General features: G+C 29.1%; 1 protein-coding gene and 1 long non-coding RNA gene across 2 annotated transcripts; both read right to left on the bottom strand.

Moving 5' to 3' along the window:
- Positions 1-966: 966 nt before the first annotated feature.
- LOC105762276 (uncharacterized) lies at positions 967-3,206 on the bottom strand. Its single transcript, XR_008191844.1, has 3 exons — positions 3,038-3,206; positions 2,803-2,889; positions 967-1,203 (listed from the first exon to the last, which is right to left on the bottom strand). It is a non-coding gene; the product is annotated as an uncharacterized LOC105762276 (long non-coding RNA).
- Positions 3,207-11,254: 8,048 nt separating this feature from the next.
- On the bottom strand, positions 11,255-12,650 carry LOC105765241 (uncharacterized). The gene is made up of 4 exons (XM_012584243.2): positions 12,067-12,650; positions 11,844-11,978; positions 11,624-11,752; positions 11,255-11,518 (listed from the first exon to the last, which is right to left on the bottom strand). The coding sequence occupies exons 1-4, from the start codon at positions 12,457-12,459 to the stop codon at positions 11,420-11,422; spliced, it is 756 nt and encodes a 251-aa protein (XP_012439697.1). The 5' UTR covers positions 12,460-12,650; the 3' UTR covers positions 11,255-11,419.
- Between the last annotated feature and the right edge of the window lie 5,250 nt (positions 12,651-17,900).

The raw sequence follows: 17,900 nt of genomic DNA on the forward strand, positions 1-17,900 counted from the left end.
GAAAAAAAAATCGGGAACGTTAATGATTAAACTTGGGCTTTTTTTGCAGCCTTGAACAAAGCCCAGCCTGTCTAAGAAATGTGCTTAATTTTACTTTGCTGAAATATAGTCCAAGTTAGCTGATTGAGTTTTACCTTGATTGGCATTAATATTATTATCAGTATAGAAGGACGTGGGTTTTAGTACACTGAAGCGTATAATCCTCTTATTTATGGGTTAGGGAGAAGCTATGAATAATTTTAGGTATTCTGTCAAAAAGAACAGATATGATCAGAATTTATAATAAAATTGTTTCCTTCTACGTCTCACAAGTTTAATTTTATGCAGTATATATTTGAATAATTTGAAATCCTTCATATGAAAGTTGCGGAATTCTTATTATCCAAATCCGTGAAGGTAAAGATTAGGTACTGGTCTTGGCCCCTTAAAATTGGTAGATTATTAATTTAATTCTTTAATTTTTTATAAAATTATACATTTACATAATGATAAAATTATACTTTGACCTTCTCAATAATTTATAATTTATCTTTAATCTCTTAAAGTAATTTTCCTGCTTCGTCCAAAGAATCTAAATATTTGATTTTGAATGTTAATCCAATTATATTTTCATAGAGATAAACTACACCAAAACAGACTTTTAGCGACGGTTTTTTAGGCTTTTAGCAGTACTTTTTAGCGCCACTAAAAGTATTTGGAAGCGTCGCAAAAAATGTCGTTATAGACAACGTCGCTAATGTTTGTGGCGTTTATAGAAATAAACGCCGCTAAAGATCATGTTCTTTAGCGGCGCTTTTCCCACAAACGCCGCTATTGTTTGGTGACCTTTAGCGGTACTTTTTTTAAAAACGACACTAATTTTGAAATTTTTGTAAAATAAAATTTTTCATATTTTCAGCCCTCTTATAGCAACAAATCAAAATCAACCCAATCTAAACCAGCCAAAAGCAATAAATCTATATAATATTTTAAATTAAACAAATAAAATAATATTAATATCAATAAATCAAATATAAATCATATTATTTTTAAAAATGTTAAAAGTTAAAATGATAAAAATATTTATACAATACACTATGACGGCGGATGTTGCAACTGCTGAAACATCTTCATCATATTCTAAAATTATTGTTGGAGTTCGTCGTACTTTCTGCTCTGCTCTGCTTCCCTCGTTACAACCTCTACGCTTCCCACCATTTTCAGCTGAAAAATGGTATATTATTATATAAGAATTTGAAAAATAAATCAATTATAAGACAACACGCATGTAAATTAAATGTAAAATTACTTTAAAATTCTGTAGGATCCTCAGGTGTAATCGGAACATTCGAAGATCCAATTCCTGTCTGTTGTTCACTATTTGTTTCTGCGGACAATGCTTAAATCTCGCATTTTTCTTCTAGGCATTTTATCTAGTGAACAACAGACATGATTTAAATCTAAAACATCATAATTTTTAGTGTGTTGATTTTACTAATTCAATCAAAACGACATTTATTTTTTACATCGCTTTTTATTAATATATTTGTTAAAGATTTTTCCCACATCGCATATACATAAGAATTTAATACTATTCAATTAATTTCAAACTATAACAAAAATAACTAGGAAAATACAGTAAAAAAATAAATTACAAGGGTAATTTTGAATCTGTATATTAAAAAATTTAATTGAAAACAATAAAATTCTAATAATGCATAAAACTAATAATGTAAGCACTTGCTATGTATTTTACTAGTTGGTCGCATGAAATTAAAGAAAAGAATAATGAAATTAAAGAAAAGAAAAGAATAATGTAAGCATTTGCTATACGTATTCCATAACTCATAACCTGGAAGCAACTGCACTTTTTAAGTTATGTGAACAATGCAAAATCTTTGTTGGATTCATGAATTAACGTCACCATGCAAAATCACCATGCAAAATCCTTTTTTTTTCTTTCCTTTTTGGCAGAATATTGATTACCAAACAAAAAAAACAAGTTAACGTCAGAGAATCATTAAAATATAATTAAATTAAAAACTGAGATTGCTCAAAGTCCATTGCCTCTCAAGCTTTGATAATTTCGAGTTTCTTTCTAATGAGCTACAGCTTCTAAAAATGGATAAGATATCCTTTAAAATCGTTGCCTTCAAGCTTCCAACTGGACAACCTTGTTGTAGTACATATCTTGCCATATAGTCGCATTGAACAACTTTGGAAGGGAAATATAGTAAAAACTAATTCATCTTATCCCTGTCTTTTAGCTTAATTTAAGATGAATGGTTAAAATTTTATTAAGATTAAAAATTAGCAACAAAAATTAGTTTACTTAGTTTCTCTTTTCTACCTAAATTATTATTGTTTTCAGCAGCCCCTGTACAAGTTAAAAGTGTTCAACCTCAAAGGCACTAAAAATCTAATCAAGACACCTACAGTTTTTGAACAACTTTGGAAGGGAAATATAATAAAATCTAATTTGTTATTGTTTTGAGCAACTACAGTTTTTGGTAGAGCTTGACTTAAGTGAAACTCCCATTCGGAAGACCACCATATTGCATTCTTCAACTTAAAAACCACAAAGTTTTGTATTTCAATGGGCGCAAGGGAGCATCATCTAAGTTACGAATGAATCTACCTCCCTTATTGAAGTTAAACCAAACAGCAATGATAGAACCCATGCATATACACATACAAATTTAGGCATTTTTAAAACAGTTAGGCAACAAGGAAAAATAAAGAATAACCATCGAAAAAAATCCCTAAAATTGACAGAAACAAAACCCTATATGCTTCTCCCACAATCGACAGAAAAAGGCATACCTGGGATCGGAATTTCGCAGCTTTGAATGCTCGATTCGACCCTTCCTTCGGTTCAGTTGTAGCTGGACTTCTCCTCTGCTTCTTTCTCTTGTTCATGCGTATCCACATACAAATAGCAGCATTTTAAAACAGTTCAGTAGAAAGGAAAAAAGAAGAATAATGACCGGGAAAAATCCCAAATTTGACAGAACAAGAACCCTAAATGTAGATCGACAATCGATAGAAAAATGGTTACCTGGGATACAAATTTCGCAGCTTTGATAGATGGAATCAACCCTTGCTTCGGTTCTGAGTTCTCCCCTGGAACTTTTTCTTTGTATTTTTTCCCCTTTCGATTCAAGCTTTCCTCTGCGTTTTTTGAATTCCCAAATTTCCTTCATTTTCCGACAGTAAACGCAATAAGGCAAGTTAAAACTGATAAGTTTAATACCGTGTAAAAAACGGCGCCGTTTAGATAAATTTTAAGAGATAATTGCGGCGTTTTAGGGAAAAACGCTGCTATTTTTTCTGATATTTGCGGCGTTTAAATAAAAAACGCCACCAAAAAATAAAGTATTGAACGCAAAACGGTGCCGTTTTATTAAACTTTAATGCATATTTCCGACGTTTCGAGCAAAAACGCCAGTATAAATTCATTTCATGAAGCAAAACGGGAACATTTTGCGGAACATTAATTCAATCTTGCGCACTACAAGATTTTATTCCAGTAGAGAAACGGCGCCGCATTGGCAAACATTAATTCAGTTTGCGGCTTTTTATTAAAAAAAGCCACTATAAGATTTTATTCCAATAGAGAAACGGTGCTGAATTGGCAAACATTAATTCACTATTGCGCCGTTTTCTTAAAAAATGCCACTATAAGATTTTATTCCACTAGAGAAACGGTGCCGCTTTGCCAAATTTTAATAAATCCTTGCGGCGTTTTCACTAAAAATGTCACAAAAAAAATTTCGTTCCTCTAGATAAACGGTGCCGTTTTGAAAAATTTTAAAACATAATAACGGCATTTTCCGTAAAAATGACACTAAAAGAATTAAACTCCTCAACTGAAACGACGGCATATATAAAATTTTGAATACATATTTTGCGGCGTTTTTAGTCATAAACGCCGCTAATGTTACCTTTTCCGGCGTTTACAGAAGAAACGCCACTAATAAATCACATTCTTGTAATGAAATGACAACGTTTTAGAAAATTATAATACATGTTAGCGGCGTTTTTACTATAAATACCGCCAAACCTCTCATATTTTACAATTTTTTATATTCAAATTATTGTATATTGCATATCAATTTCAAATTAATAATCTTTACAATTATGTAAGAACTTATTTGATATATAAATTAAAAATACTAATTAATCTAAACCTTAAACCCTAACCCGACCCCAAATCTCTAATCCCTAATCCCTAACCCCTAAGCCATAACCCAAACCTGAATCCCTAACTCAACCCCTAATCCCTAAACCTTATTTAATATATAAATTAAAAAACACTAATTAATCTAAATCATAAACCATAACCCGACCCCAAACCCCTAACCTCTAAACCTTATTTAATATATAAATTAAAAAACAGTAGTTAGTCTAAACCCTAACCATAACCCAACCCCGAATCCTTAACTCGGCCCCTAACCCTTAACCCCTAACCCATAACCCCTAAACATTATTTAATATGTAAATTAAAAACACTAATTAATTTAAACCCTAAACCATAACCCGACCCCAAATCCCTAACCCCAACCTTTAACCCCTAACCCCTAAACCTTATTTAATATATAAATTAAAAAACACTAATTAATCTAAAACCTTAAATCATAACTGACCCCAATCCCCAACCCGACCCCTAACCCCTAAACATTATTTAATAAATAACTTAAAAAACACTAATTAATCTAAATCCTAAACCATAACCTGATCCCGAATCCCTAACCCCTAAACCTTATTTAATATATAAATTAAAAATACTAATTAATCTAAACCCTAAACCATGACCTGGCCCCAAATCCTTAACCCTTAACCCTTAACCATATATTAAACCCTAAACTATAATGATAATTAATTAAATATTTTAAAATTAACCATATACCTGAACCATATATATTAAACCCTAAACTATAATGATATTTAATTAAATATTTTAAAATTAATACTATCGTATCTTTTACAATTATATATGAAATTATTTAATGTATAAATTAAAAATCAATTAGTCATGTACTCAAAAAATTTAAAATTATTTTAAATATAATAGTATTTTAATTTTTCCATTTTTAACAAATATTTTTCTATGTTTTTTATTTGAAATTATTTCTACGTCTCGTTATTTCAAAATTATATATTTTTAACAAATATTCAATTAAAAATAATTTGAATTGTAATTAATATAAATAAACAAATTAAATAGTAAATAGGCAGATAAAATATTTTTGCAGCGCTTTTTCAAAAACGCCGCTAAAGCCCCGAAAGGTTAAAAAACGGTGCCGTTGGGCTTAGGTTTTTTGCAAAAGTGCCGCTAATGCTCATTTTGAGCGGTGCTTTCAAGAAAGCGTCGCTAATGCTCGATCTTTAGCGGCGTTTTATGTAAAGCGCTTCTAATGCTCTCTTTTTAGCGGCGTTTTTTTTCAAACGCCACTAAAAATGCCGCTAAAAGCCGGTGTAGTGTGTGATTGTTTTTATACAAAACTAAAATATACCCTTTGCTATGCTTGAGGAAATTGGATTAAGACTTTAAACAATATTTAGAATAATATTAATAAATAAAAATATAATATCAACATTTAAGTAAATTTATTTAGATTTAACATGTCATTATGATAAATTTATACGAAATGTAATTGAGTACATAAAAAATAATTATACGCAATATAAAAATAGCAAGAACACAACATAAGTATATCAACGTGTTAATATCCATATTAAATAAGTCATTGACATGTAATGTTTTGCACAAATATAATATTTTAATCACATAAAATATAATACAAAAGGGACTCAGTTTAACTCAACATTGCAAAAAAAAATCATATTAATCAAATAATACTTTTGGATACAATCAATGTTAATTATAGAGGTAAATATCAATTTTACACATTAACTTAGATTTATCGTGTAATATCATATGCTAATTTTAATTTATTTCAATTATACATTTAACTTTTATTTTGATTCACTTATAAATATTTAAAATAAACAAATTCAATAATTTTCATGTTAGGTAAATAAAAGTAAACCTAAAATGATATACTATATCGAGTATAGTGTTAATGATTTGTAAAATTAAATTAAATTTAATATTAATGTACCACATTGCATAAAATTAAAGTTTATGTATGGAATTGAATATTAAATCATATATTTCATGTACCCTATTTATGATAATTTGTATTTTAATTTATACAAATAACCAAAGCCTTTCAAAAGTTTTTTTTTTTTTGCTACTATGACATTTTTATTGTTAAAATGATCTTTTTTACATATATTTATGTGTGATTAAAACTGTTATGGTATTTACCTCTACTCAATTCTTAGACCAGCACAGTTTCCATACTAACCCACAACCACGCCAGCATGTATAGGTCGTTGATATGCAGTTCGCTTGCATGGGTTCGCATCACCATGCAGGCAAACCTCCATATTCCAAGAAACAGGTGTTGACCCTATACATGTTAACCTGTATGAAGAACTACTTAATCTTAGTATACCAAATCATGAAACCGTAACATATAAATAGAAAATTGGCTTTAATGAGTACACAAAAAACAAACCCTTTCAATTCTAAAGCAAACAATTCTAACGAAAGGAGACGACTTTCAAAGATAGTTATAGTTTGTAACAAGTAGTCGTATTGCTGTATACGGAGAAGGCTGCTCTTGTTTTAGAATGAAAGGACTTTTGTTTGAAATAGTTGACGGCGATATTTCCTAGTGGTGAATGATATACAGTATTGGCATTGAACAACATGCAAGACAATGGCGAATAGCAAGTTTTAACAAAGAAACTTTACATCCCAAAGCAAATCAGCAGTTGTGTTTGGTTCACAGCTCAAATTGATAGCAGGAAAGGTTTGTAGTGAGACATGAAAATGGAAGTTGGTAAGAGACCCCACCCTCACCAACACCACTTTTGAATCTTTTGACATATATAAAAGAGAATTTATGGGATTCTTCCACTCTGCAATATACTATTAGTTTCACTTCCCAACCATTACCAATACCTAGCTAGGGTCTCTCTAGCATTTGACTACTTTTTTAGCGACATCCCCCTTGTAGCATGAATCTCTCTCCTTACCTTCTATTTGCTGTTTTAGTCATAGAAAAGCAAACCAAAGCGAAAGCGAATCTTGTGTACGAGTATACGTTTAATATGAGTATATTTTCATTAGAAAAAACTTTCTTCATCATCAAGTCATGAAAAAGGCAAATCTGAGAAATTTCCCTCTTCATTTTCTTGAAAAATTATTGAGTTTATTAAGCAACCAGGACTAGGTAGCATTATAACACATCACCCAACAAAAGGAATACACAAGACAAAGCAAAGTGGTAAAGTAGGGTTCTGATTCTATATAGCAAAGAAAAAGCAGGAAATAAACATCACTTCAGTCAAGGTAAAAAAGGGAAGTAATATTATAAAACAAATGATTAAAAAAACCATCACCCAAGAGCCAACATCTTCCATTTGTAGGGGAGACATCAAGAGACTGTAACAGTACTGTTTAAACACTTTAATAGGCAGTAAAGTGGGGAGAAATCACCCAAAGATGCCATTGTTTGAGTTCCATACTAATTACAGCAACAATGGCAGGTAGTTTTGGTTTAAGCCTTTAATATCTTTACTTTTTTATATAAACTACACTGGTAGTCCTAACTATCGGTAAGTTTTTTGTTTTAGTCACTCAACTATTCAATTCTGTCTTTTTTTGTCACTTGTAGTTAAAAGACTATTTCTAATGTGATAGCTTTTAAAATTGATATAATAACAAATTTAATCCTCAACATTTATACATTGTGTCAATTTAGTATTGATTCTAAAAATTGTTTCAAAGAAAAACAAAACCGAAAAAGGGATCAAATTAGACAATGCATAAATGTTGAGGGATAAAGTTGCTATTATGCCAATATTTTAAAACCTACCAACTCATTTTCCTTTGGCTAATGATCGAAAAAGAAAAATCGAATAATTGGATGTCAATTATGTAATTTTTCATAATTAAATAATCAAAAAAAAAATACTAACAGTTGGTTGACTAAGGTAGTTTACCCTTATTTTATTTTTCTGCATATTTATGTTGTTTACCCAAAGTTACTTTCATTATCACAGGCATGAGATCTTGTAAAGTAAAATGAAAAGGGTTGGTCCATTCAACCAATCATATCCCATCCATGTGCATACTTATGTATGCTAATATATTTAATAGTTGTAGCCAACAAAAGCCCTTTTCTGCATATTTAAGGCCGTTTGATTCTATTCTCGGCATCCCAAAAGAAAGAAGTTCTTTTTTTGTGTGTAAAGTTTCTAATAAGTCTACAAACCAATCATCTAAATAACTATAGCCTGCAATGCAATGATATGATATTGAAGAAGTGGCTTTTAAGAATCTTTTTTTCCAATATTGAGTTGGTCAAAGTGTGCATGGAATCTTCTCCTTTTTAGTGCCTCTCTCCATATATATAAAATATATATTATTATGATTTTTTTTTTTGGTGTTTTTCTCCCCCCATTAATGTGGGTGGTCTATCTGGTCTCTCATTCATTCCTGCAAGAAAATGTTTGATCATAAATCCTAAATGCTTGTCGTTCTCTAGTTGAGCAGGTGAAACTAAAGATCTTCAAGGGTATTAAAAGTCAGTAATAACTCAATGTACGTTTACAGGAAAGTAGAGATCTTCAGCTTTATTTTTAAGGGTAAATTACACTAGGAATTACTAAACTATTAATAAATCTCTTTTTTATCACCTAATTATAGAAAGGTATAAAATGGTCAGTCAACCTATTAATAATTTTTTTTCTCACCCAACTATGAAAAGTTATAAAATGGTCACCTAATTATCAATTTGGTCTTCTTTGATCACCGACAGGTTAATGGTGGTAACTTTTAAAATCGGTATGATAGCAACATTAATCCTCAACATTTATAAATGATATCAATTTAATCTTGATTTTTTAAAATTAACCCTAAACATTTACACATGGTGAAATGTTGTATTTTTTTGCAATTTTGCTTTTCTTGGTGACATTAAGGGTTAATTTTAAAAGAATGAGAAAAGATGAAAATTATTATATTGGATTTTGGGGTGTTTCATATTTTTGTACATTTTCAATCAAATTTAATTGATAAATTTATCTTTTAGTTTTTTAGGGAAAGGGTCACAAAGAGTTAGTTTGTTTTGGTTGCTAACATACAATGTATTAGTATAAGTATATATGTAGCTCAGCAGAAAATGAAAAATCATGTAAAATTTCATTTTGACAATATTTCAAAGAATTACTTTCTCATCTATTTTAGATTCATTTCTTCTCTGTATTCTTTACCTTTTTCCAGTACTTCTTTCACAAAGAAAGCAAAACTATAAAGAATACCTAATTACACCATGTGTAAATATTTAAGGTTAGATATTTTTAGAATCAAAGTTAAATTGACACAGTATATAAATGTTGAGAGTTAAAATTACTATTATGCCAATTTTAAAAATTGCCACCGGACCAAAAAAGAAATTTACTGATAATTGGATGATTACTAGTGTAATTTACCCTTATTTTTATCGAATTAGCAGCGCTATGGAAGAACCTTCATTGAAGTTCTAAGAAAAAAAAAGCCATTGCCCTTTTGATGACTTTAAAAATAAGAAGATTATAGTTTAATTTCTAGCTTCTGATACAAGGAGCTGCAAGCTGCCATTGCCAACCAGTCTAATTCTCTTTGAATTCCCATTTTTCAAAATATAAAATGCAGAGGTATAAATTCCAGATATAACTATAAGCATTAGGTTAAAGTTCTTGAACTATAAATATCATTTACAGCCTTGAATTTCAATCATCAAAGGCTTTTCCATAGGCTAAATCATTATAGACCCTGGATTTGACTACACTAAATAGAGTTAAAAGCATGTGATAATATAAACTAATCCTCTACCCTTGGACTTGGAAATTGCTTTGACTGTTCTTTCATTGGAAGATATTTTTAGGTTCTGTTTTTTTTCTATTCAGGAAAATATATTTGCCTTTCTTTTTCCTTCTTAATTACTTTGTTTCCTTTCCTGTTTTAGCCATTGGATTGTATTTCACCTTCTTTACTAAAAAAATGGGTAAATTAGTTTATGTTCATTGGATTAAAAAATAAATTGATTATTTCTGTTAAAATTCTTAACTATTTCTATTATTAAAAATTAGAGTAATTAACGGAATAATCAAATAGTTACACGTGGCATGACACATGTACCTCATATTGACATATAAGAACTATTTTTTAACGATAAAAATGAATGATATTTTTAACAAAAATATCAGTTTACTTTTTGGTCTAGCCTTTTTTAATAAAAGGCGACAAAAACAAAATCCAACCCATAATATAAGGACCATCATAGTACTTTTACTTATTTTGTGATGTGCTCGAATCTTCATTCATGTTAGCACCTCAAAGATATAACATCCAGTGGATTTAAAATTCGAAGTTTCACGTCTGGAATTTCTTCTTCTATCCTATACTGTTATGGATTTATATAAGGGAATTTTTATGTTGGTAAACAACCCTTTTTGTTTGTGTGAACAATTCAACATTCTGTGATGAACATTGAAGGGCATAAAAATACATAGAAAAAGGAAGATACCATTTCTCTTTAACCAAACCTGTAGACAAAAAATGTAGCATAAACCCTCCTAAAAAAACCTACTGGCAAGTGACATATTCCAATGAAGATTACCCTTTTTTGGTAACCGATCACTGGTAATTCTTTTTATATTAAAAAAGAGAAAAAACAAGTAAAGTTTGCAAGTTGCAGAACAGTTTCTGTATTGATTTTGATAGGAATTGGTAAAGATTAATCAAGTTCTCTTCAAGTTGTTATAAAATGTTCCATAATAAGCCCTAAAAAAATGCACCTTTAAACCAGAGGAACACATGGAATTTGAGACTTTTGATCAACATGTTCAATATTCTGGTTTTAAATTCTAACACAATTTACTTGAACAAGTTCATTAATTAAACAGATTTTCAACCACCAACATATGTTTGACCCCCTTTTTTTTTTTTATCTTCCAATTTTTTTAAAGTAATGGATCCAATCCAACAAGTGAAGATGCTAGACATGATCATTAAATATACACATATATTATTCAAACCTTTCAAAGTGTTATTGGTTATGGGCACTTCACATAAAATATGTTATCATATAATAATATTAAACATGAATTATTAAGTTTTTAAGATATTAATTTCGAGTATTGGGGATGAAAATGCTTTTGATGATATGTAAAAGTATTTCAAACTCTCAATATAATGGCTGCAGTTATTCACACTAATTAGAAATTACAATTATTTCTTACTCTAAAAAGGCAGCCATGGCGATTTTCCTAAAGATACTAGACGGCTAAAAAAACTACACTAAGGTTTTTTCCCACACCATCAGAAGTAGCCATGGTGGTATTGAAATTGATTTTGACAGAAACTGTTCATAAAATCTCCTCTTGCTAGTGTTTCATCATCTTCAACCTCATGCAATACCTGCAAAATGAAGCAATAAAAAAAAGAGATATTTACATTTTACATGCACTTTTAGTATCCAAAATATATTAAGTAAAAATCGTTTTAATGGTGTATTAAAAGTACCCATAAATCATCTTCCTCTTCATCTCTGGTTGAACATGCAGCTTTGGGAATCTCAATAGCTTCATCGTTGCGTGCGAATCTGCCACGTATACGAGGACGGCTGTCGGCTAGTGTTTTGCGGCATGCATACTTTAACATCAAACATAAAACCAAACCATGTTTAGAAGGTTTTTTAAAACACAATGGATCCAATTAATGTGGTCTCTAAATAAATCAAAACCTTAATTGTTTTGTTGAAGTTCCTTTGATTGCGCTTTGCTCTGTACTTGGAAATCCTTTCTTGTCTCTCTTCTGGGTTGTAACGTCCTACTTTAAAGGGTGTTTGTGCTTCCTCATATGACTTTTGGTTCATATTCTAAAGCCAAAGGAACAAAACAAGAATTGATCCCCATTAGGAAAAAAAAAACAGAGCAAGAAACAGGGGACAAAACAAAGTAACAAACCTCTAAATCTCCATTGCAGGTGTTTTGGGGCATGCTCAAAGCTTGGCCTTGAAAATTCTCTGACGCCATGAGAGGATCGAAACAAGGTTGAAATGAAAAGTTTCTTCGCAAGTACTGACATTCTTCATTTTTAAGTTCAAAGCCATTCAAGTTGTTGCAACTTTCTTCATACCCCTGTTCTAAATTCGGACCAAATGACAAACAAGACTGGAACTGGGTTCCAAGTAATTGGTTTTGACAAGTGGGTTGATGATCAACAACTGGGTTTTCTTCTGGGGTTTGTTTATTGTTCAATAAAGCTTGAAGATTATTATAATCTAATGAAGAATCGTTGAGAGGAAAGGAAGGAAGATCAAACAATGAGTGATAATCAATGGTATCAGTGGAAACCATTTCTTTACTGTAGAAACCAAAAACAGAGCAAAGAGGAAAAATAAAGGAAAGTTTTGGGTTGGTTTTACTTATTTTTCTGTTCGGCCAAGAAACGGCCAGAATGCATAAGGTGACAAGGCTCAGGCACTGAGTTTGTTCATTAACGTCTTCGACATTATTCCATGGAAGAACAAGACAAAGGGTCTCGGGTCTCGCCCTTCGAACAACAGCATTTATATGTGGGACTGGAGATGGAATATATGTATGTGTAGAATTTTGAGACGTTAATCTAGTATACGAACGAACCCTTTATTCGAACATGTTGGGAAACTAGACGTAAATGTGGCCCAAGTTGAAGCTATGTTTCTGGCAAAAGGAGACTCAAGGTGTACCCTTGCCGAATGCCCCAAGGCCCAAACCATGTCGTCTAAGGCAGAAAATAGCTCCCTGCCTCCAAAATAATCCGTTTGATGATAATCAGGTTATCAAAAGTTCGAAGACAAATATTTTAAGGAAAAATTACCATCAATGTTACTGAAGTATCAGTAAGTTTATATTTTGATCACTCAACTTCAAAAAGTTATAAAATGATTATTGAATTATTCAAATGTTGTCATTTAAGTCACTGGATTGTTAAAATCGTTGTTGTATGACATTTTTTGTTCATACCGCTTGCTCCAATCGAAAGATTTTCTTTCTTTTCTCTTTTACACTTTATTTTTTTCATGAAACAACTTTGAGCGTCACGAATCAGCGAACCAAAATCCAACAGCTTTCTTCTTCGATCTCCAACCATAACTATCAGATTGATTTGGATATAAAATTTGTTCTTTTACTCGTCGATGGGTACTAGTTGTCGAATGATCCTTGGAGCTCACTACCTAAACTTTTACAAGAAAAAAAAAAGAAAAAAAAAAGAACTTAACAACCCCGTGACTTAAATAAAAATTTTCAAATAATTCAATGACTTGAATGAAATTTTTAAATAGTTTAGTGATCATTTTGTAACTTTTAAAATTAAGTGACTAAAATATAAAGTTACTAATAAATTTAATGACCTTTAAGTGTAAAGTGACAATAACTTTAACTACCACCCCATACAAATCAAAGACATCAAATATTATTACATCAACATCAAAAACTAGACATCTAGAGATTTCAACTCATGCCATCAACATCTTTTAAATATTTTTTATCACTTCAACCTATGTTTACAAATTTTTTATTTAATATTTTTATACGTTTCAAATTTATTACATAAATTGCCCATTCACATTATTTGTATATCTATACTTATTATTATTTAAGTGTGATTAAGATGATGTCACATCAACTCAACACCAACTCGATTAATAAAATATTAAAATGATTTTACATACTTTAAATAAATTATACTATTATGAGGGTATTTTCTCCTTTTCTTGTTTAAAAAATTACAAATGTCGAGATTTGAACCATGCTATCAACATTTAAAAAATATTTTCTTTAACACTTCAACTGAAGTTATAATATAATATTTTTATATTTTTCAATTTTATTACACAAATTGTTACGCGTACATTATTTATATATATACTATTATTTAAGTGTGTGATTGAGTTGATGGCACAAGTCAACTCGACACTAACATGGCAATCCACGTGTATGTCCGGTAACAAAGTTAACACGTTAACCTTTCTATTCATTTTTAGGTGATTTGATAAACAATACAAAGTAAAAAAAAATGAAAAAATAATTAGAAAGCTAAAATAATTTTTTATAAAGTTGGAGGGTTAAAATTTAGAGGTTAATTCTCAATACAAGGTTAAAATAACAACGAAATCATTCTAAATTTTAAATCATGATACTTTTGAAAGAATTCAGTTATTCTTTATAAAACCTATGATAATATATAGATGTGAAAGATAAATTAAAGGTATCCGAATTCAAATACCCTATAAATCCTATTATATAAATCACGAATTTAAAATATAAATATGAAATTAATAAATTGTGCATATTAAATTTAAAATGTATAAAAATTTTAAAAATTTAGTCGATGGTAAATATTAGATATTATTAATTCAATTGGTGTAGGTTCAAATCTCATCATATTCATTTTTAATATTTGCTGGTTTTGTTAAATAAAAAGATTAAAGTGCCTTCAAATAATATAATTTATTTTAATTGTGGAAGGATATTTCTATAATCTTCCTAACCAAATTGATGTATGATAAATTCGTGATAGCAACTTATTACGAACTTAAATATAACTAGAAACTTTATCACATACGCGTTTGAAATTATTTAAAACACAAATGTATGTCTAAAATACTCTTGAATAATATAATTTACTTAAAATATTAAATGTTTTTTATTTCTTAATCGAGTTGATGCCTGTTGACTTGTGACACTAACTCAATCAACAATATTATTCATATATACACAAATATATAAAAATTTAGAACGTAGATATTCTTATAAAGTTTCAAATGAAAACTAAAATTGTTTTAGTTTAAATGATAAATAAAAAGTTTATATTCCTTGTCCAAATCTCATTATCAAAATTTTTTATTAATTTTATAAAAAAAACGAAAGCACCCAAGATAATCATATAACTTACTTTGCAAATAAATTTTTTTGGTAATTCTCTAATTGAGTTGGAACCCGAATGATGGGTGAAACTAAGTGAAACTAACTCAATAAAAGGCTTAATAAATAGTATAGATACAAATATATAAAAATTTAGAACACAAATGTACATGGCATAATGATTTATTTGGCACTCAAACTTTACAAACAAAAAAAAGTCATTTTAGCCATTCATTTAAATTTTTGACTCTTTTTGCCATTGAACTTGCATTGCTTGTCAAATCACCCCAAAATGGATGAGGAAGTTAATTTTTGTTAACTTTGCTGACATGACACACACGTGGCTTGTCGCATTAGCAATTAGTTATTTTTTAAAAACTTTAAAATATTAAAAAAATTATATCTTTGATAATCTTTTAACTATTTTTTTTATTTTTTAGAAAGAATTTTTACAATTTTTTAAAATTGTAAAAAATCAATTAATTGCCACATGGAAATCCACATATATGCCACATCATCAAAGTTAACAATTCTTAACTTTTCCATTCATTTAGGGGTAATTTGACAAACAATACAAGTTTAAAGGCTAAAAAAAGCGAAAAAATTAAATGAAGAGTTAATTTTTTTTGTAAAATTGACTGACTAAAAAACCATTATGCCAATATAGATATAAAAGTTTCAATAAAACTTAAAATTGACTTAGTTTAAATGGTAAATGAAAAGTTTTATATACACGGTGTCATTAGTTCAAATCTTAGCGTATAACTTACTTTGCAGTATATATATTTTAATTTCCTAGCTAAGTTGAAACTCGCTAGTGGTGACACCAACTCATTAAAATGTTTAATAAATAGTAAGTATATACACACACAACTAATGGAGATAATAAATTTTGCATATTATAATAAAATGTATAAAATATATTAAAATGAAGTTTTGATTAAGTGGTAAATTTAATTTTTAATAATTTAATTAGTGTGGGTTCAAATCTCATCATACGCCTATTTTAAAATTTTTAAATGAAAAACTAAAATTACCTCGAATAATACTTTTTTTAATTATGAAAGAACATTTCCATAATTTATTGATTGAGCTGGTGACTCAGTTGATGGTGCCACAAACTTAATATAACACTTAAAATAATAGTTTAGATTATGGAAGGACATTTTCATAAATTTCTGACCGAGTTGGTGACTCGGTTGAGGGTGACACCAACTTAGTAAAAACTTAAATAATAGTATAGATACAAATATGCAATTAACGGGGGTAATAAAGTGTGTATAATAAAATTAAAATGTATAAAAAAGATCAAAATGAAGCTTTAGTGAGCGGTAAATTTTAAATTTTTACAATGTAATTTGCATGGGTTCAAATATCACAATATGCATATTATTATTGTTTTTTTAATTTAAAATGTTAAAGTACCATCAAATAATATAATTTATTTTAATTAGGAAATCTCATATTTTTATAATTTCCTAACCGAATTGGTGCCAATATCACTCGTGACATCAACTTAATCATAGATTTTATTAATAGTATAGATAGATTTGAAGCCAACCTCCTTATTAAAAGGGTCTGATTACTTGATCCAATCAAATCTTCAATAAATGTTACTCCAAATAAATTGATGTTCAAATATGAACTATTATACACTCATGGTGTGGGCAATAATTACAGTCCAACAAAATGATTGTCATATGTCCATGATATAAGTAATAATTACAGTTTAACAAAACGAATTATATACGTTACGCATAGTTGGACTCAAACATATGCCTTATAGCATATAAGACATTAATGGTTGAAAATGCTAGGCATCCATGAGAAGTTTCTACTATGTAAACACAAAATAAAATCGTGAAAAGTACTAGGAGCTTCTATCGAAAGAGTAGGAAATTCTTCATGAGTTTTAATGCTACTAATTTTTTATTATTTTCTTGCGCGAAGAAAATTCGAGGAAGACAACCAAAAGGAGGAAAACTTTGGAGGGATATATAGTTGAATAAATGATGTAAGACTTTAGGGCCGTCTATATTTTAAACGACAATTTGTAGTCTCAATGTTATTTATTTAATTATTTTAATATTTATTAAAAATTCAAATTGAAATATTTATCATGTTTTTGGTGAAATGAAACATTTAGGGTTTTTTTACCCAGATATCTTTTAAAAAAATTAAATACTTAAATAGGTTGTCAGTTAGATTAATTATCGAAATGGTACGTTTTCTTTATTCGTGCCTATCTGACAGGTGCGAGTCAAATTTTTATATTAAAATATTTTATTTTTTTCTTGTTTAATAAAATATTATTAATTTTTTTCCGGGATCAATATATAACCCAGGTATAGATACGAAATACAGATTGAACCTATCTGGCAGGGACGACTAGTTGTGCCTAACTAGGCGCAAATGGTGGGGCCCACTGCTACTTAATTACTTATGCCAACAATATGTTCATGTATAAAATAAATTCATGTACATGCATTTAACTTTGAACTTTGATATTTGTGAGTGTTAAATTTTTTAATTAAGATTTTAAATAATTTTAATAAAAACATTTGTCAATATCTTAATTCATACTTATGGTCAACCATAAAAGTGCATTAAATGGAATTCAAGATTCATATCCTATTTGTTATTGTAGATAAAATATCCATATCTCTTATTTTTCCACACACGCAAAACTTTACTCCCATTGCTCAAAATAAGAATCTTAATTATGAGTTTTGGGAAACGCTTTTAATTGATACTATTAATGTATTATTATCAATTTTTAATTTTTTAAGTTGTTGTTAAGTATTGGTACGTTAATAATTGATTTATATTCTTCAATATTTCTACAATCATTTTTTTATAAAAAATTTGAAGTATATAAATTTATGAAAAGA

The sequence above is a fragment of the Gossypium raimondii genome, chromosome 12, assembly GCF_025698545.1.
Source record: "Gossypium raimondii isolate GPD5lz chromosome 12, ASM2569854v1, whole genome shotgun sequence".
Taxonomy (NCBI): domain Eukaryota; kingdom Viridiplantae; phylum Streptophyta; class Magnoliopsida; order Malvales; family Malvaceae; genus Gossypium; species Gossypium raimondii.

Bases quoted from the DNA above. Each gene is read 5' to 3' on its own strand.
- LOC105765241 (XM_012584243.2), bottom strand. From the start codon at position 12,459: ATGGTTTCCACTGATACCATTGATTATCACTCATTGTTTGATCTTCCT. The intron at 11,753-11,843 runs GTTTTGATTTAT...TTGATGTTAAAG, and splicing joins ACTTCAACAAAACAATTAAG to TATGCATGCCGCAAAACACT. The intron at 11,519-11,623 runs GTACTTTTAATA...TTCATTTTGCAG, and splicing joins AAGAGGAAGATGATTTATGG to GTATTGCATGAGGTTGAAGA.